Here is a 20,614-nt window from a genome sequence, read left to right as displayed (position 1 = left end):
GGTCAGGCAGCGTCTGTGGGCAGAGAAACTGAGTTAATGTGTCAGGTTGAAGACTTGTTGTAGAACTTAACATTGACCTGAAACATTAACTCTGTTTCTCTTTCCACAGAGGCTGCATGCCTTGCTTAGTATTTCCAGCATTTTCTATATTTAATTTTAAAATCAAAAGGTAAAATAAAGACTAAAGATTAGCTCTATTTGTCACGTGTGCATTGAAACATCCAGTAAAATGTGCCATTTGTGTCAATGGCCAACACAGTCCGATGACGTGCCGGGGCAGTAAGTGTTATTATGCTACCAGCGTCAACATAACATGCCCACAAATGACTATCCCTGACCCGTATTTCTTTGGAATGTAAAAGGCAGGTCAATGAAACTAAGGCTGTGGGCAAATTAAAAGCCATTCTTTAACAGATTAGACAGAGTGGAGAAATACAAGGCAATAACTACTCACTGAAATGGTGATTGTCCTCAGTCACTGGAGATTGCTGCTGTCCATGCTCAGGGGTGTGAGCTGAAGGCAAGGTATAAATGGCATGCTCAGGAACTTCAGTGTTTCTATCTTGCCCAGTTCTTTCACTCGATACATGTTCCAAATCTGGAGATTCCTCAACTTTTTCTACATCAACCTGTGGCAATTAGAAATCAAATGCATAGGTAAGGTCATGGGAATTAGTAGCAGATTTAAGCCATTTGGCCCATTGAGGCTGCTCCACAGATAATAAATCAACAGAGGCTCAAGACATTCATGTACCACAATTGCTGAAAAATAACGCAAACATGAGGAAGTCTGCAGATGCTGGAAATTCAAGCAACACACACAAAATGCTGGTGGAACACAGCAGGCCAGGCAGCCTCTGTAGGAAGAAGTACAGTTGACGTTTTGGGCCGAGACCCTTCGTCAGGACTAACTGAAAGAAAAGATAGTGAGAGATTTGAAAGTAGGAGGAGGAGGGGGAAATCTGAAATGATAGGAGAAGACAGGAGAGGGAGGGGTAAAGCTAAGAGCTGGAAAGGTGATTCGCAAAAGGGATACAGAGCTGCAGAAGGGAAAGGATAATGGGATGGGAGGCCTAGGGAGAAAGAATGGGGGAGGGGAGCACCAGAGGGAGATGGAGAACAGGCAATGAGTGATGAGCAGAGAGAGAGAAAAAAGGAGAGAGAAAAAAAGGGGGGAGTAAATAAATAAATAAGGGATGGGGTAAGAAGGGGAGAAGGGGCATTAACAGAAGTTAGAGTAATCAATATTCATGCCATCAGGTTGGAGGCTACCCAGCCGGTATATAAGGTGCTGTTCCTCCAACCTGAGTGTGGCTTCATCTTGACAGTAGAGGAGGCCATGGATAGACATATCAGAATGGGAATGGGACGTGGAATTAAAATGTGTAGCCACTGGGAGATCCTGCTTTCTCTGGTGGACAGAGCATAGGTGTTCAGCGAAATGGTCTCCCAGTCTGCATTGGGTCTCACCAATATATAAAGGGCTGCATCGGACGCAGTATATCACACCAGCCGACTCACAGGTGAAGTGTCGCCTCACCTGGAAGGACTGTCTGGGGCCCTGAATGGTGGTGAGGGAGGAAGTGTAAGGGCAGGTGTAGCACTTGTTCCGCTTACAAGGATAAGTATAAGGCTGAAAAATAAGTTGGGCATGTTCAGGCCAATGGCTCAAAATTGCGTCCAGTCGAATTTGGTTCTAATTATGCATTTCTAAATAATATCAAACAGATACTGTAGACCTAAAGAATAACACACATGCTGGAGTCACTCGACAGGTAAGGTCATATCAATGGAAGGAAATGTACAGTGGATGCTTTGGGGCAAGAGCCTTCAGCTGTAGAGTCCCAATCCAAAATGTTGACTGTCCATTTCTTTCCTAGATGCTGCTAGATGTGCTGTGTTCCTTCAGCATCTTGTGTTACTCTGGGTTCCAGCATCTGCAGTGTCTTGTGTCTCAAGAACCACAGTGCAGCAGCACAAGAAGCTGCTTCCAAGTCAAAAAGCTGTGGGTTCAAATCCCACTGTGGACACCTGAACCAATTCAGAGTTTTTAGTCGAATGAGCTCTGCTCTCTCTAATGAAATATTAATCCCAGCTAGATATAAAACAAAGTCAACAACCACATTTTAAATACTAACAAGGTCACTTGGGCCCACTCCACAGAGCCTATAGGATGGTTAAGAAGGTATATGGCATCCTTTATTAGTCAAGGCATTGAGTTCAAAAGTCAGGAAGTTATTCTGCTGTTATAAAACTCCAGTTAGGTCGCATCTGAAGTATTGCATATGGTTCTGGTTGCCCATTAGAGGAAGGATGTGAGGCTTTGGAGAGGGTTCGGAGAGGTTTACCAGGATGCTGCGTGGAGGCTGGGCAAAGTTGGGTTCCTTCCTCTGGAGTGGTGGATGCTGAGAGGGGGATCTGACAAAGGTTTATAAAGTTATGAGAGGCATAGATAAAGCAGGCAGTCAGCATCTTTCTCCTAGGGTTGAATGTCTAATGCGAGAGGGCATTCATTTATGTTGAAAGGGAATAATTTTGAAGATGAAAGGGTTTTAAACAGAGAGTGGTAGGTGCCTGTAATATGCTGCCTGGGGTAGCAGTAGAGGCAGATACATTAGGGACTTTTAAGAGACATTTAGATTGGCATATGAATGTGAGGAAAGTGAAAGCATATAGACATTGTGTAGACTTAGAGATTAGTTGTTCACTTGATTACTGTTTTATATTCTAAAATCCTCCAACCAATCTCACTAAAATAGACAATAGGTGCAGAAGTAGACCATTCGGCCCCTCGAGTCTGCATATCTGGTGATTTTCTTTTGCTGTTTACATAAGCTTCCTACTGTATTTCCAATTTTACAACAATGTAATTCATTGTCAGTAAGGCATTCTAGAATATAAAGGTTGTGAACATAGGCTTATAAAAGGAAGATTCCTTCTTTTGAGTGTGATTATCTTTACAAAGCCCATGTATCATTATAATCATCTAGGTAGCTGTGAGGGCCATGTCATTGGGTATTTAAAGCAGAGGTTGATAGGTTCTTGATTAGTAAGTGCATGAATGGTTATGGGGAGAAGGCAGGAGAATGGGGTTGAGAAGAATAATGAATCAGCCATGATAAGTGTTGGCTTCACTTCACTTGCTCTCAGAGGAATCACTCACAGTTAATACGGAGGCTGAGTGAGAGTCTTGAGCGATTGTTGAGTTACATGAGGGGTAACTTCTTCACTCAGAGGGTTGTGAGTATGGAATGAGCTGCCAGCGCAAGTGGTGCATGCGAACTCGATTTCAATGCTTAAGAGAAATTTGGATAGGTACATAGATGGTAAGCATATAGAGGGCTATATTCCTGGGGCAGGACAATGGGAGTAGGCAGTTTAAATGGCTTTATCATGGCCTAGGTGGGCCAAAGGGCTTATTTCTGGGCTACGCCTCTATGAAATTGCAGAGAAAATTCGATGGGCCAAATGATCTAATCCTGCTCCTGTATCTTATGGTCTTTTGGTCTTCATCTTTTCCTGTAGCAACATCTACAAGACATTACAGAGCAGACTCATGAAAAACTCACCTCGATTCCAAGAGCTTTAAGGATATCACATTTACACATGGGGCAGGTTCTGTGCTCCAAAAGCCAGGGATCAATACAGCTTTTGTGGAAGAAATGGCTGCAAGAAAGATCACAAAAGCATAAAAAATAAGTCTGGTTGCCTCCTCTGTTTATTGACAATTACCAATGGCCTCTGCAAATCCTCCGTTATCAGCAATATGATTGTTGTGACTAACATTCCCTCTAATAATTTTTTTCAGCTGCGCAGACCAACCATTGCTCTGAGCAGGAAGTTATGACATGGCCTGAAAACTGCACAGCACATCATATAAATAAAATCTCCAGCTGTGCGGCAACAAAGGCTATGTATGTGGGAGCATTTCAGTTACTGTGTGGTCGCACATCCGTACAGCATAGAGGGAACAGTGGTTGTGACTGACTCCCATCCATTATTTTATAACTCCACAGTAATCCCCAACACTGATATTGATGAACAGAGGTAACTGGTTTCATTAGATCATAGAACAGTACCGCACAATAGAGGCTCTGCAGCCCACACAATGTTATGCCAACCTTTTAACCTACTCAAAGGTCTAACACTTTTGTTCTACATAGCCCTTCACTTTTCTGTCATCCATGTGCCTATCTAAGAGTCTCTTAAATGTCCCTCATATCTCTGCCTCCAAGCTGCTGTCAATCTCCTCTGAAAGAAAACTATAGGCCAGCTGGTTTTACTTCAGTGGTTGGGAAGATGTTAGAGTCCATTGCTGAGGATGAGGTCTCAGGGTACTTGGAAGCAAATGATAGAATAGGCCATAGTAAGCATTGTTTCCTACAGGGAAAATCCTGTCTGACAAATCTGTTGGAATACTGCAGATGAGACAAAGGAGAATTGGTTGATGTGTACTTGGATTTTCAGAAGGCCTTTGACAAGTTGCCACACATGAGGCTGCTTAACAAGCTACAAACCCCTGGTATTACAGAAAAGATTCTAACATGGATAAAGCAGTAGCTGATTGGCAGGAGGCAAGGAGCGGGAATAAAAATACCTTTTCTGGCTGGCTGCCAGTGACTGGTGGTGTTCCACAGGGGTCAGTGTTGGGAACAATTATTTTTACATTATATGTCAATGATTTGGATGATGGAATTGATGGCTTTGTTGAAAAGATTGCAGACGATATGAAGATAGCTGGAGTTTGGGTAGTTTGGGGAATTAGAGGGGCTACTTAAGGACTTAGACAGATTAGGCAAAGAAATGGCATATGGAATATAGTGTTGGGAAGTGTATGGTCATGCACTTTGGTAGAAGAAACAAAAGGGTTGACTATTTTCTAAATGGAGTGAATATATAAAAACTGAGGTGCAAAGGGTCTTGGGAGTCCTTGTGCAGGATTCCTTAAAGGTTAATTTACAGGTTGAATCTCTGGTGAGGAAGGCAAATACAATGTTAGCATTCATTTCAAGAGGACCAGGATACAAAAGCAAGGATGTAATGTTGAAACTTTCTAAAGCTCTGGTGAGGCCTCACTTGGAGCATTGTGAGCAGATTTGGGTCCTTTATCAAACAGAGGATGTGCTGAAACTGGAGAAGGTTCAAAGGAGATTCACAAAAATGAATCCAGGATTGAATGGTTTGTTATATGAAGAGCATTTGATGATTCTGGGACTGTATTCACCAGAATTCAGAAGAATGAGGGGTGACCTCATTGAAACCTATTGAATGGTAAAATGCCTTGGAAGAGTGGATGTGGAGATGTTTCCTATGGTGGGAGAGTCTAAGACCAGAGGATATAGCTTCAAAATAGAGGTATGTCCTTATAGAATGGAGATGAAAAGGAATTTCTTTACCCAGAGGCTGGTGAATCTGTGGAATTCTTTGCCACAGGCAGCTATGGAGACCATGTTTTTATGTATATTTAAGACACTGGTTGATAGATTCTTGATTGGTCAGGACATGAAAGGATGCAGAAAATCGTGAACTTAGCCCAGCACATCACACAAACCAATCTTCCATCCTTGGACTCACTTTACACCACACGCTGTCGGAGCAGTGCTGCCAGGATAATCAAGGATAAGTTCCACCCAGCCAACACACTTTTTGTCCCACTTCCCTCCGGGAGAAGGTACAGGAGCATGAAGATTAATATGGCTAGATTTGGGAACAGCTTCTTTCCAACTGTGATAAGACTGCTGAACAGATCCTGACCCGGATCTGGGCCGTACCTTCCAAATATCCGGACCTGACTTCCACTGCCTTACTTACCCTTTTCTAGTTTCTAATTATGATTTATAATTTAAATTTTTATTATATTTACTTTAATTTGTACTTCAGGGAGCGCGAAACGCAGAAACAAATATCACTGTGATGACTACGCTCTAGTATCAATTGTTTGGTGACAATAAAGTATTTGTATCGTATTTGTATTGTATTTGATATGCGGCGAAGCCAGGAGATTGGGGCTGAGAGGAAAATTGGATCAGCCATGATGAGATGGTGCAGCAGACTCGACAGGCCAAATGGCCTAATTCTGCACATATATCTTATGGTCTTGCGAGCCACATCAAACACCAGGATTTGGCAGAAGTTAGCGCAGAGCTCACTGGATTCCCAATGATTAGGTTTGCAGAGAGCAGACTGAGGAAGACTGGTCGTGATTGTACTGGTGTGACCGGGTCTGGGGATGATGAAGGGCCTCAATATCCAATGAGCTGAAACAGGTGCTAGAATTGAAAAAGGGGCCAATGTTGTTTAAAAAAAAAACAGATTTCATTGAAAGAAAACAAAAGATCGGCTTTAAAATATTTCCTCAGCAGAAATGCCCAAGGGGTGGGAGTGTAGAATTACATCTCTCTCTGTCAAGTTTCTGGGAGGAAACTACTTTAAAACAGAAACAATGAACTTTTTGATAACTATTAGTGTAAGAAGGGGAGAAATATGGAGGGATATCCGTGACAGATCCAGCCTTTACTACATGTTCAATAAATAAACAACCAGAAAATGCTTGTTTCATCTTCTTCAGCCCTTCTCCACCACCACCTCTCACCTCCCAGCTTCTTGTATCATTCCCACTCTCCCCCTCCCTCACCTGTCTACCACCCCCCGCCCATCCTCTAAATAGAATGGTTGATCAGATTAACTGTCTGGGGGAAAAACCCTCTAAGATGGTGTGAAGTTTTGTTTCAATAGCCCTATACCAGTTTCTAGAAGGGAGTTTGTTTGTAGGTTGGGTTGTGTCTGTAATGATTTTTCCCGGATACATACAAGTCCTACAATGTTGCTGCGTTCTCTGTTGTCATGTTCTCTTCTCTCTGCTACCATCAGGAAGGAGGTACAGGAGCCTCAGGTCCTATAGCACCAGGTTCAGGAACAATTGTTACCCTTGAACCATCGGGCTCCTGAAGCAGCGTGGATAACTTCACTCACCCCAAAATGAACTGATCTACAATCAATGGACTCACTTTCAAGAACACTACAATTAATGTTCTCAATGTTATTAATTTTTTTTGTCTGTCAGTCTGTTTGTGTGTCGTTTTTAAATGATTCTATTATATTTCTTTGTTCTACTGTGAATACCTGTAAGAAAATTAACCTCAGGGTGATAATACATAATTTAATTTAAAAAATTATCTTTGAATACTGTAGTTTTCGTATATTCCAATAATCCAGGTGCAACCTCACCAACCTATATTACAACTGGTTGGCCTTTCTATGCATCTTAACTCCTATGGGCATTTGTCTTCAAGTCAAAAACATGCTGAGTCTTCCTGCTGGAGGTTTAGATGACGTAAGCCTGAACAGTAGTCTTTAATTCATCAGTGTTGCTTCCTCAAAGTAAGGATGAAAGTATGTAATTACTGCTTTGATATTTTGCATTTCAGTCACAAGATCGCTCACCTCATGTCTGAAGTCAGCTGATTCCTCATAACCATACCGTTAACAAGTTCAGGCCCCATGTTAATACTCATGTTTTTGTTTAGATCATTAGAACAGATGAGAACATTACATAAGAGATTTGTTTAGCAAGTAGGATTCTTCCTACATTAGAAAATATGCAGATGCTGGAAATCCAAAGCAAAAAGCACATAAAATGCTGGAGGAACTCAGCAGTTCAGGCAGCATCAGTGGAGGGGAATAAACAGTCAATGTTTCATGCTGCCACCCTTCTTCAGGATTCATTATAATGTCCAACCGGGACAGAATATCAAGAAGCCTATTGGTAGTTGAGCACAAAAATGGATTGTACTCAAAGTATATGGTACTCCTAGAATTGTTCTGACACAGGATGGTTAGAGAGCAATCTCATTTTATCCCCTTCCCTGCTCTCTCCACATAAGGCAATACGACTAGTGGATAAAATGCTCATGGAGTCCCATTTTGAAAGTCCTATTGACTCTTTCCATCAGCCCTCTGGCTGCAAGTTCTGAGTAAAAAAACACAAGAGATTCTGCAATGCTGGCAATCTCAGCAGGTCAGGCAGCATCTATAGAGGGGGAACAAAAAATTGACGTTTTGTACCAAAGCTCCTCCAGGACCCTGTTAAATGATTTGTGTGAAGTTCTGAATATAAACCACTTTTTTGCATAAACAGCAACACACAAGACTCTGTAGATGCTGGAAATCCAGAGCAACATACACAAAATGCGAGAGGAACCCAGCAGGCATCATCTATGGAAAGGATTAAAGAGTTGACGTTTTGGTTGAAACTCTATCGTGGATGGTCTAAGTTCAACTGCAAAATGAGGAGGGTTAGGCACGAGGCTAGCAACCTCATCCCATTAAAAATCAGTGAAACAGAAACTCCAGCAGAAGCTCCAAAGACCTTGAGGACCCTGGTGAGTTGCTGTTGGCGATCTCTGCTCAAGTAGGGGTGATGGAACACACACAAAATGCTAAAGGAACTTAGCAGGTCAGGCAGCATCTATGGAAGAGAGTACAGTCAATGTTTTGGGCAGGACTGCTTAAGGGTCTAGCCTGAAATGTCGCCTGTACTCTTTTCAATAGATGCTGCTTGGTCTGCTGAGTTCCTCTAGTGTTTTGCATGTGTTGCTTGGATTTCCAGCATCTGCAGATGTTCTCATTTGTGATTGGAAGTAAACCTGGCCCAAGACCCTTTGTCAATATTGGGCAGGAAGGGGGAAGAAGCTAGAATAAGAAGATGGGGGGAGGGGAAGGATACAAGCTGGAAGTTGACAATTGAAGCCAGGTGAGGGGGAAGTTAGGAGTGAGAAGATTTGGATGCTGCCTGAGCTACCCAGCTCCTCCGGCATTTTATGTGTGTGACACTGTACGAACAAGTTTTATGGAAACAATATTATAACATACAGTAGTCCCTCAGTACCCACAGGGGATTGGTTCCAGGAATCCCAGTGGATACCAAAATTCGCAGATGCTCAAGTCCCTTATATAAAATGGCGTAGTATTTTCATATAACCTATGCACATCCTCCCATATATTTTAAATAATCTCTAGATTACTTATAATTCCTAATACAATGTAAATGCTATGTAAATAGTTGTTATACTGTATTGTTTAGGGAATAATGACAAGAAAAAAAAGTCTGTACATGTTCAGTACAGACGCAACCATCGTAGCTCTTCGGGGAACACTGATGCTGCCTCGGCATCAGCCAATGCCGATTCTCCCATGATCTTTAAGTTCTTGAGGCTGTAGTGCTTTACATAGCTAGCCAGCCATCCCTTACTAGCCTTAAACTCCTTCCTCTCACTCACAACACAGGTAGTGAACGAACGAGACGCGAGGCGAATAATGCTCAAACAACAAGTGCTGGAGAGAGACTGAGGATCTGTGAAGTGGCGGGGGGCTACAGCAGGGTATGCCTACACATCACTTCATTTGCGTGGATACAGTGTACTGCTCAGCACACGGCAAATTCAAGTTTTGCTTTCTGGAACTTTCTGGAATTTTTTTTGAATATTTTCAATCCGCGGTTGGTTGAATCCGCGGGTGCGGAACCCACGGATATGGAGGGCTGACTGTAGAAATTAATGGAGGAGTTTTCCAAGAGCAAACTCACACCACTTGTGCAATCTCTTACACAAGTTTCTACTTCAATGGGAAACTGGATCATTTTACTTAAGTTTAACCAGGGCATCATGAATTTCTATAAAATCCCCACATTTCTCACATTACCCCCACCCCCTTTGCGTTCTGCAGCAGTGGTTGAGTATTGTCGACTTACTTGCAAGTCAAGATGCGAACAACGTCGTTGGGCTTGTAAGCTTCGATGCACACTGCACAGGTGTCTGCATCTGGGCCAGTCTCCTGGAGACAGGGGATTGGGGTAGAAAGAGAAATAAAAAAGAAAACAGCAATTGATTGTCAGCTTTACCTTAAGGGCGGCAGCAGGGCTGTTTCATTAACTGGTGGGGGCTGTGTCCAGGATATGCTGCTGAGGAGTCAGATATCTCACTGGGATAGTCTGACTTCTACCAAGCCTGTGCCTCGCATTCAATTTCCAAAGGGTATGGTGGTCCCTCTAAACACATGTAGCCTTGCAGTTTCTGTGCTGTTCAATTAAATGATTCTATTTCCTACATCTACACTATAAAAATATAGTTCAAGGCACCTCGCCCATAAATGTTGCATCAGTCCGCAGTCGAACGTACTATCATGTCATGCAACCGAGTTTCGAAATCATTGGAATTTACATAAAAGCATTGACTCATTTTTCCATTTCCTACAGGAAACAGGTTTCTCGCCCAAATCTTCTGTAACTCCTCTCCTCATCTTGTGACCCATTGAAAGAGTTTGGAAGGACCAGTCAAAACAAATCTTAACATTCATTTGGATCACATTCCTCTGTAGGTGGGAGAGACTAATTACCTCCTCCCCCTGAAGTTCCTCCCCCCCTTCCCTTTCTTCCATCGTGTTCTCTCCTCTCCTATCTGATTCCCCCCTTCTCCAGCCCCTTATCTCTTTAACCAATCAACTTCCCAGCTCTCTACTTCGCCCCTCCCCCTCTCCTGGTTTCACCTACCACCTATCACCTTATAATAATTCCTCACCCCTGCCCCCGGCACCCCCACATTCTTACTCAGACTTCTCCTCTTTCTTTTCAGTCCCGATGAAGGGTCTCGGCCTGAAACTTCGACTGTTCTCTCTTTTCCACAGATGCTGCCTCACCTGCTGAGTTCCTCCAGTATTTGGAGTGTCGTTTTAATTCCCCTCCCTCACTTAGATTAAATCACTGGACTTGGCATGGAAATGACAGCAATATTACGGTGGAATCACACAAATTAATGAGAGGAATAATTCACAAGAGATCTTAAAAGACCATCACAATTAGCCTTCTATTTGGACCCCAGTTTATCAACTGCCCCGGATGCCATTCAGTAGTACTGTGCCATCTACTGTTAGCACACACCTGGTCACCTTGCTTTAAGGTCCGTAGGTCCAGCTGGTTAATGGCCTTCTTGGCTTCATTCTTCAGTTGATTCTGTAAAGAAAATAAAATGGTTATTACTGAAATGTCCGTAAACCTCAGTAAAATGTGTCAACACACACACAATTCTGACAAAGCATTCTATAATCCGGGAACACCTCTTTGTATACTAACTGGAGGACCCACTACAAAAGTACTTTTAATTTTATGTTGACAAGGCAACCTTCCAAACCCACATCTTCTGTGCCACCTGATACATAGACTGAAGAAAAACAAGCCTTGGCACAGTATAAAAGGAATTAATTGAGCGAAAGTAATATGAATTGGTAACCAGGGATCCACAGCCCCTTTGCTTAACTCCGTTGGTCCATGGCATGAAAAAGGTTGGGAACCCCTGTCGGGAGTGAATGAAAAGGATCTGTCTTGCTAAAGCATCTTTTATCCAAACGTACTTCAACAGCGGGTTGTGGTCACAATGCAGCTCAACACAAGGAGCAGCCTCCTCCATGGACTCTGTCTATACATCTTGTTGCCTCATTAAGGCAGGTAACATAACCAAAGACCCTGTCTGAGATCTCAAAGTGCTGGGATATGGACTGCGATTTTTCATGGACTCAAGATCAAGGTCTCTTTTGGGGTTTTTGCTATTGCTTGCATGGTGTGGGGTGGGGGGGAGTCGGTGCTTCTGCTTGTGCATGGGAGGGGGAGGGGGAATTTGTAGCTCATGATGTTACTATCAATCATTCTTTGGGGTTTCTTGTGTCATAGCTGTTCTTGTGAAGAGTAAGATCTTCAGGTTTTATACAGATTAAATTGAACCATTTGAACCCCACCCACTACAGATTTCTCTCTTTCTCTTCTCCCATCAGGCAGAAGATAAAAAAAATCTGAAAGCAGGTACCATCAGCTGAAGGGCAGCTTCTATCCCACTGTTATATGGCTACTGAATGGATCCCTAGTATGGCATTTAGACTCTTGACCTCACAACATATTTTGTTGTGACCTTGCACTTTATTGTCTGCCTGCACTTTCTCTGTAACTGTAACTTTTCATTTTGCATTCTGTTATTATTTTACCTCAATACACTATGGTACTGTTTTTGATGCACAGCATGCAAGACACATTTTGCACTGTACCTTGGTACTTGTTACAATAATAAACCATCTTGGAAATTTACACCAAATCACTTTAAAGATCAAGAATTTGCTAGGCAATCTATATGATTTTTAATCCCCTCCTCTGTAAGAGGGATAGAAAATTGCCACTAATATCAACATGCTGTGAATAAAAAAATTACAGAAAAATCATTAACTTTTCACAAACATGAAATGGTCAATTAATAATTTTGGTTGGTGGTGTTCCCAGAGGAAGAAAGGGTGACCACAAGAACTCTCTCAGCCCTTTCACACTTTCTCTCATTGCACATGAAAGCAAAATCTTGCTTCAGTATCAGAAGGTAAAATATGAAACTATGTTAATGCTAGACTTGCATTTTAATAGGATCTTTAAAGCTTTCAGAACATCTCACTTGTTTCTCAGTAAGTCAAGCCACAATTGTAAATCAGATACTGTGGCATTTAAAACTTAGTTATGTTTTTCCTGGTGATGAAAGAGGGTCAAATTTTGGTCACACCAAATGGAGAGAACTCTACTCAAGAATCCAAGGGGCCTCTACTGAATGCTTCTTCTGAAAGACAGCACTTCATTGGATGGGGTTTCTCCTAGGAACTTCCGATTCACAATTCTCAGAAGAAAAGTCACACACTACCAACTAAGGCTAGAGAAATTCATGAAGTCATCACAGCATGGAAGGTAAGCATTTGACGATTCGGGCCTGTCCCAGCTCTCTGCTGGAACAGCTGTTTCCATTTTGAAGCTCATTTCCCAATAGCCCTGAAATTTCCTCTCCTTATCTATTTAAATTTCCCTTTGAAAACCATGATTACTACTTACACCACCTTTTCAGCAATTAATTCCCAACTGGGCAAAACACTGGAAGTCAAAACTAAAACCATGAAGTGCTGGATATACTCAACATGTGAGTTTGTATGCCTGGGAAGAAGCAGGGGAAAATCTGTAATTAGATGGAGACTGGGAGAGATTCAAAGTGAATTTACTATCAAAGTATATATAAGTCACCATACAGAGCCCCGACATTCATTTTCTTGTGGGCATATTCAACAAATCCAATAACCATAATAGAATCAATGAAAGACTGCACCCAACCAGTGTGCAGAAGACACCAAACTGTACAAAAAAAAGGAAGAGAAAAATAAATAAATAAACAATCAAACCATAAGCAGAGCAGGCAGAAAGGACATGGAAAACTAAGGACTTTCCACCCATGAGCGTCAAATGAGTGGGTCAGCTGCATCTTTGGAGCCAAAAGGAATTGCCAGCATTTTGAGCCAACAAATGAGGTCAAAAATTCCTTCCTTTCCTCACAGCTGTCAACCCACTGAGTTCCTCCAGCAGATTGTTCTTTTTAAACTCCACATTCCAACGTCTGCAGTCTCCTGAAGCTTGATTTAACACCCATTTCAGATTTTGCTCTCCTGTTTACACTTTCCCAGGCGTAACTTCAGTTACTGAATCATTCTTTGGAAATTATGTACAATATAATAAAGATGTGCCTGATACTGTAAATACCCCCTCATCAGTCCTGATGAAAAGTCCCTATTCTAAACATGACACAATACAAACTGCTTGACTTGCTAAGTTCCTCCAGCATTTTGTGTGTGTGTGTGTGTGTGTGTGCTATATATCCCAACACCTACAAATTATCAGGAAGGAATTGCAGTCATTTGCTTCTTGCCTAATTTCCTAATCATAACGCAAGACAGGGCAAAGGAGGAACTACCCAATATGTGAAAAGCAATTTACATCTTTGTGCTGAGCCAAGATTGTGGCTACAACTAACAGGCTCCTGGACCGGCTGCAGTGATGAATGGCTTCATGGCTGTGATCTCACTTTCCTGAACTTTAGTTCTGAATGATAGGTGTTTACTTTTTATTGTTTGCAGGATTTGTTCGTATTTTGCACACTGGGTATTCTTTTTTAATGGGTTCTGTTGGATTTCTTTGTTTAGTGGCTGCCTATAAGACGACAAATCTCATGGCTGTAGATAGTATGTATACACACGTGCTCTGATAATCAATGTACTTTGAACTTTAACCTTGGAGATACAACAAGTTCTACTTTGGTATGAAGTAGATTAAATAGAAGTACTTCCCTGTTTCAACCATTCCAGACAATTATTAGTTCCTGCACAACAACACACCAAGATTTACATTTACAGAATATAGAAACCATACCACCTGTCAATATTGATGGTTTCACTAGAATGATCAACTCTTTCAACATAAATTTTACCATGCACCATGCACAAAAGCACATCAAGGAATTGATGCAGATATATTACACTATAACTTAAAACTGAATGCCCTGAAATCAGCTGCTCCCTGGAGATCCATGAGCCAGTCCTCATCAGGAATGAGAAGTGGAGAGGGGAGAGGGTCAGTAACTTTGAATGCCTCAGCATCATTGTTTCAGAAGATCAGAGGATCTGTCCTGGGTCCAGCATGTAGATGTCATTGCAAAGAAGGCACAACAGTGCCTCTACTTTCTTAGATGTTTGCAAAGATTCATCAAAACTTTTGACAAACTTCCAGAGATTCTGACTGGATACATCGCAGCCTGGTATGGAAACACCAATGCCAAAGAATGGAAAAGCCTATAAAAAATGGTGGATACAGCTCAATTCATCACAGGAGAAGTTCTCCTCACTATTGAGTACAACAACAAAGAGCAGTGCCACAAAAAGAAAGCAGCATAATGATCACTGACCCCACCATCCACGCCATGCCCTTTTCCCACCGCTACCATTGGGAAAGAGTTGCAGAACCATCAGGTCCCATGTCACCAAGTGCAGAAACAGCAATTACCCTTCAATCCTCAGGCTGTGAACCAGTGTGGACAACTTCACTCACCAACACTCAACACAACCTATGGACTCACTTTCAAAGGTACTTCACCTCATGTTCTCACTATTATTTACTTATTATATGCTTTTTCATACGTTGGTTGTTTGCCAGCCTCTTCTGTAGTTTTTCATTGATTCCATTGTATTTCTTTGTCTTATTGTGAAGACCTGCAAGAAAATGAATCTTAGGGTGGTGTATTGTGAAGTGTATGTGCTTTGATAATACATTTATTTTGCACTATAAATGAAAAGGGAAAAAGGATGATAGTTATCTGGAGTGATCCATTTAGAGGAGGTGGCAGAGAGATTTGGGAGGGGAAGGCAGAGGTGGGTGGCTAATGCAGCCAAATGAGATTAAAGTAGTCAGATGTCATGGCTGACATGGCCCTGAAGGGGTTAAAGGGCAAATTACAATGCTTCACAATTCATTTATTCTATTTCCTACACCCACATTAGTCATGAAATTCTGGATGGGGTTATTCTCATTTACTTTACTCTAATTAATTGGTTCTTATGATTGCAGTTTATTTACAACTCTTTTATTATTTATTGAGATACAGTACAGAACAGGCCCCTCTGGCCCTCTGAATCGTGTTGCCCAGCAACCCCAGATTTAATACTGGCCTAATCACGGGATAATTTACAATGACCAATTAACCCGCTGGTCTTTGGACAGAGGGAGGAAAGCGGAGCACCCACATGGTCCAAACTCCTTTCAGACAGGTGTGGGAGTTGGTACAGTAAAGTTTCATGCTAAATCATTATCTTATTTCTCCATTTTCATGCCAACAAAATAACCTATCAACTGCTATTTGGATGGTGGGAGGAAACTGGAGCACACGGGAGGAAACCCACATGGTCACGGGCAGAGCATACAAACTCCTTTCAGGCACGGTGGGAATTGAACCTGGGTTGCCGCTGGCACTGTAAAGCGTTGTGTTGACCACTATGCTACTGTGCTGTGTATGTGAATTCTTGGGATCATAAATGCAATGAGGTTTTGAAATCTTTGGAATCATGCAAAAGCATTATCTTATCGCTCCTTTCTCATGCCAACAAGATTTCATACAATCCACAGACTCTTTCAGAGATATTAATCAACCAAGAATATCAAGAACACTCTTGTATATTTAGAATTTCAGTAAGGCATCATTGACTGCAAGACCACAATTTACCAGCCATACTGACATCGAGATGGTGCCTGCGTACAATGCTACTTCGGTGAAAAACATCTTCTGGAAAGATCATAAAACCATTTATTTCACTGCTTTTGTGGGTTTTTTTGCATTTGTTTTCTATCTTGGACGTGATTCTGGAACTGTCTGAACCTGTGACTTGCTGTTTGGAGCTCGTTTGTGTGTTCCAGCTCTTTGCAGTCTCCGAGAAGCAGAGGCAGCATGTGCAGACCTCATGGCAGGCAGGCCGCGGGACAGGGCATGATTTGATGTTCGACTACATTTCGCTGATTAAACGATGAAGGAGATTGAAACATCGAGGTGAATATGGAAAGTAAGGGGAAAGCCTGCCTTTTGATCACTGAGGATCACTCTGCTACACTACCGGAGGGGGGGGGAGGAGAGAATGATGGTGTGCTTGGAGAATGTTGCCAAGGTTTTCTTCATATTGGATCTCAAAGCTGTTCCTGAAACATTGAGTGTGTGTCGTCAGGCCCATATACTTCCTTCTTGATGATAGCAATGAGAAGACAGCATGTCTTTGGTGATGGGGGTCCTTAATGATGGGTGCTGCCTTTCTGAGGCATGGCCTTTTGAAGGTATGTTAGATGCCGGGGAGGCTAGTACCTATGACAGAGCTCACTGAGTCTACAACTTTCTGTATCTTTTTCCGATCCTGTACAGTGGCCCCTCCAGACGAGTTGGTGATGGAACCAGTTAGAATGATATCCATGTTACATTTGTAGAAATTTACACAGATCTTTGGTGACATACCAATTCCCCTCAAACTCCCAATGAAATATAGCTGCTGTTGTGCTTTCTTTTCAATTGCAACAATATGTTGGGCGAAGAGATGCTGCCATCCAGGAACTTGAAATCACACACTCTACTTGTTATTTTTGATCCCTCGATGACGACTGGTGTGTGTTTCTTCAACTTCCCCTTCCTGAAGTCCACAATTAATTATCCGGCCTTAATGACGTTGAGTGCAAGGACGTTGCTACAACACCACTCAACCAGCTGATCTATCTCACTCCTGTACACCTCCTTGTCACAGTTTGCAATTGTGTGAATGATTGTTGTGTCATTACAAATTTATAGAAGGCTTTTGAGCTGTGGCTACCCACACAATCGTGGATGTGGAGAGGAGAGCAGTGGGCTAAGCAGGCATCCTTGAGGTACGCCAGTGTTGATAGTCCGCTATCTCCCCACCCCCACATCTTTCTGTTCAGATGAAAAATATCAACGAAAAACAACAACTGTCCATTTTTGTTCACAGATGCTGCCCGAGCCATTAAGTTCCTCCAGCATTTCATTTCTTATTTTGCTTTTTTATTTAGAGAAACAGCACAGTTACAGTTCCGACTAGCCTATCAAGCCCGCACCACCCATGTGAACAATTAACCTACTCATCCTTTGCCTTTAGAAAGTAGGAGGAAACCGGAGCACCCAGAGAAAACACACATAGTTACAGGGAGAATATACAAACTCCTTACAGTCAGTGGCAGGAAGTGAACCGGGGTTGATGGCACCATAAAAGCATCACACTAACCATTACATTACCATGCCACCACACTAATTTATAGCATTTCTTCTTGCAAGTTAAATTTAAGCTGAATGTTTGGGGGGGGGGGCGGGGAATGTTTGTTTACGGTAACTCCTCCTAGAAACTCAACATGAGGACAAGGAAGTTTAACTCAGCAGCTGATAATAACTGCTACCAGCTAGCTATTGCATAAATCATTTCCAAATTCACAGAGATTATTTAAAGCAATTATGACTTCTTACGTGAAATCATGAATTTAACATTGTGAATTAGGGTAATGTGCAAAATAAAAAGTTTTAAGAATAGGACAACATTTTCCATCCCTGCTAGAAAATTTCAAATATTCTGAGTGTTGGAAACATTTCCGCTGAATTAGCTCATTTTAATTTTGCACACTGCTTGTTTATTGTACACCTCCTTGAGTCTAATGATTTATAGCATACATAGGTCCTATGATCTCCTTGGAGATTCTGAAATATTTATTTGTTGAATCAGCATCCATGGATTTGGCTGCGAATTCACGTAGGAGAAGCTGAGCAATGAATACTAATGATGTACAACACATTGTGGCATACCCGAGTGGGCGGGCAAACAAGGAAAAAATCTACAACTTCCAAACAAGCTGAAGGAATGCAAATGCCATTACACAAATAGATTGCATATTCGTCAAATTTGATTCTATTTCTAGGCTTTCAACTTGAACTGTGGCAACAGCCTGGACAGTAATGCTAGGAATAATCTTTATTAAAGCACGAAGCAACTTTAACTAAAGGGGGGAATCCAGAGTTTGTAACCTCCTGCAGAAACAAGGCTGAGCACATTTATTGCAAGACTATTACAAGGGTGTGGTGACCGGTTTTTGTGGAAAGACTGCATTCAATGATCTTGGTACTCTTGGACTCAAAGGAGCTGGGTCCCATGTAAAAGGCTCTCAAGCACATCGATTGTTCAATAGAATATATTGACTTGGTGTCACAATGAAGATACGGCCTTTATTTACTGCATGTATTAAGAGATACAGGCCCTCACAGCCCAATGAGGCCCACCACCCAGCAACCCACCTATTTAACACTAGCCTAATCACAGGACAATTTACAATGGCCAATTAACCTACGAACCGGTGTGTCTTTGAAATGTGAGAGGAAACCAGAGTGCCAGGTGGGAACCCAGATGGTCACAGTGAGAATGAACAAACTCCTTACAGACGGCGCTAGAATTGATCTCTGAACTTCTACTTCCCAAGCTGTAAGGGCATCATGCTAACCACTACTCTACCATAGTGCCCATGACACTATGAATGTAAATTAAATTGATAAATTGGTTTATTTTGTCACATGTACAGTGAAACACTTGCTTTTCATGCTGCCCATGAATTTATTATTGAAATACTGCACATATATGTCACCATATACAACCATGAGATTCATGTTAATACAGACATACTCAGTAAATCCAGAACTATAATGGAATCAATGAAATACCACACCCAACAGGTGGACAAATAACTGATGTACAAAAAACAACAAACTGTGCAAATACAATAGAGGCACTTAAAATAAATAAACAAACAACAAATATTGAGAAGATGAGATGAAGAGTCATTGAAAATGAGTCCATTGATTGTGGGAACAGTGAAAGGATTAGAAAAGTTGAGTGAAGTTATCCCCACTGGTTCAAGAGCCTGATGGGTGAGGGGTACTAACTGTTTCTGAGCCTGGTAGTGTGAGTAAAACAGTGCATTGAGGTAGTACAGGGAAAAAGCAATATCAACATGCAGAATGTGTTACACTTATAGGGAAAGTACAGTACAAGTACAGACAATAAGGTTCAAGGCCATAATGAGACAGACTGTGAGGTCAAGCATCTATCTTATTGTACAACAGAAAAACATTATTACGTCTTTTAACAAAAAGGACAGAAGCTGTCCTTGAGCCTGGTGGTATGTGCTTTCAGGCTTTTGTACCCTCTGCCAAATGGGAGGTGGGATAAAGAGAGAATTATGTTGGCTGCTTTACTGAGACAGTGAGAGGTGTAGATGTGTGCATGGAGAGGAGGCAGGCTTCATGGTGTGCTGAGTGGTGTAAAGAAAATCATGTCTCATTTATATCATGAAATAAACTTTATTTTTGAAATATTAATTTTTAAAAAACTAGGTTCTTTATAGATGGGTGGTCTTAAGTGAAGGCTTCATAACAGATTTGATATTTCCCTGCAACAATGAGAGCCTTAGCCAGTATTCATCAATAAAATAATGTACTTTTCTTGTTAATTATTCCATCTCTGCTGTAAGTTATAAGAAATATACAGTTGACATTTTTGCTGTTTATTCTGAAATTCCAAATGAGAAACTTTAAATTCCAAAAGGTACTTGAATTGTTTTGCCTTGTTCTTCCTCACTGCACGGTGTAATGATTTGATCTGCAGTCAGTGGCCACTTTATTAGATACCTCCTGTACCTATTAAAATGGCAGATGAGCGTATGTTCATGGTTTTCTGCTGCTGTAGTTCACCCACTTCACGGTTTGATATGAGCATTCCAAGATGCCTTTTGCACACCACTGTTGTGATGTGTGGTTATTCGAGTTACTGTCGCCTTCCTGTCAGCTTGAACCAGTCCGGACATTCTCCTTTGACCTCTCATTAATAAGACGTTTTCACCCACTGAACTTCTGCTCGCTGGATGTTCTTTTTTTTATTTTTCACACTATTCTCTGTAAACTCTAGAGACTGTTGTGTATGAAAATCCCAGGAGATCAGCAGTTTTTGGGATCCTCAAGCCACCCTGTCTGGCACCGACAATCATTCTATGGTAAAAGTCACTTACATCACAATTCTTCCCAATTCTGATGTTTGGTCTGAACAACAAATGAACTTCTTGACCATGTCGGCATACTTTAATGCATTGAGTTGTTGCCACATGAGTGGCTGATAAGATATTTGCACTAACAAGCAGGTGTAC

The 20,614-nt window shown here is 41.7% G+C and overlaps 1 protein-coding gene across 3 annotated transcripts in view; it reads right to left on the bottom strand.

The window, feature by feature from the left end:
* Positions 1-20,614, bottom strand: part of LOC132397919 (E3 ubiquitin-protein ligase RNF128) — a 153,626-nt gene that overhangs the window by 5,423 nt on the left and 127,589 nt on the right. For all 3 annotated transcript variants that reach the window (XM_059976728.1, XM_059976729.1, XM_059976726.1), the window contains exons 3-6: positions 10,934-11,005; positions 9,749-9,831; positions 3,570-3,666; positions 455-629 (exon numbers count right to left, since the gene is read on the bottom strand). In XM_059976728.1, the coding sequence (XP_059832711.1) occupies positions 455-629; positions 3,570-3,666; positions 9,749-9,831; positions 10,934-11,005 (427 nt within the window). The remainder of the gene's footprint in view (positions 1-454; positions 630-3,569; positions 3,667-9,748; positions 9,832-10,933; positions 11,006-20,614) is intronic.

Source organism: Hypanus sabinus, chromosome 8, assembly GCF_030144855.1.
Source record: "Hypanus sabinus isolate sHypSab1 chromosome 8, sHypSab1.hap1, whole genome shotgun sequence".
In the NCBI taxonomy this organism is placed as follows: Eukaryota; Metazoa; Chordata; class Chondrichthyes; order Myliobatiformes; family Dasyatidae; genus Hypanus; species Hypanus sabinus.
This window is presented reverse-complemented; position numbering and strand designations above follow the sequence as displayed.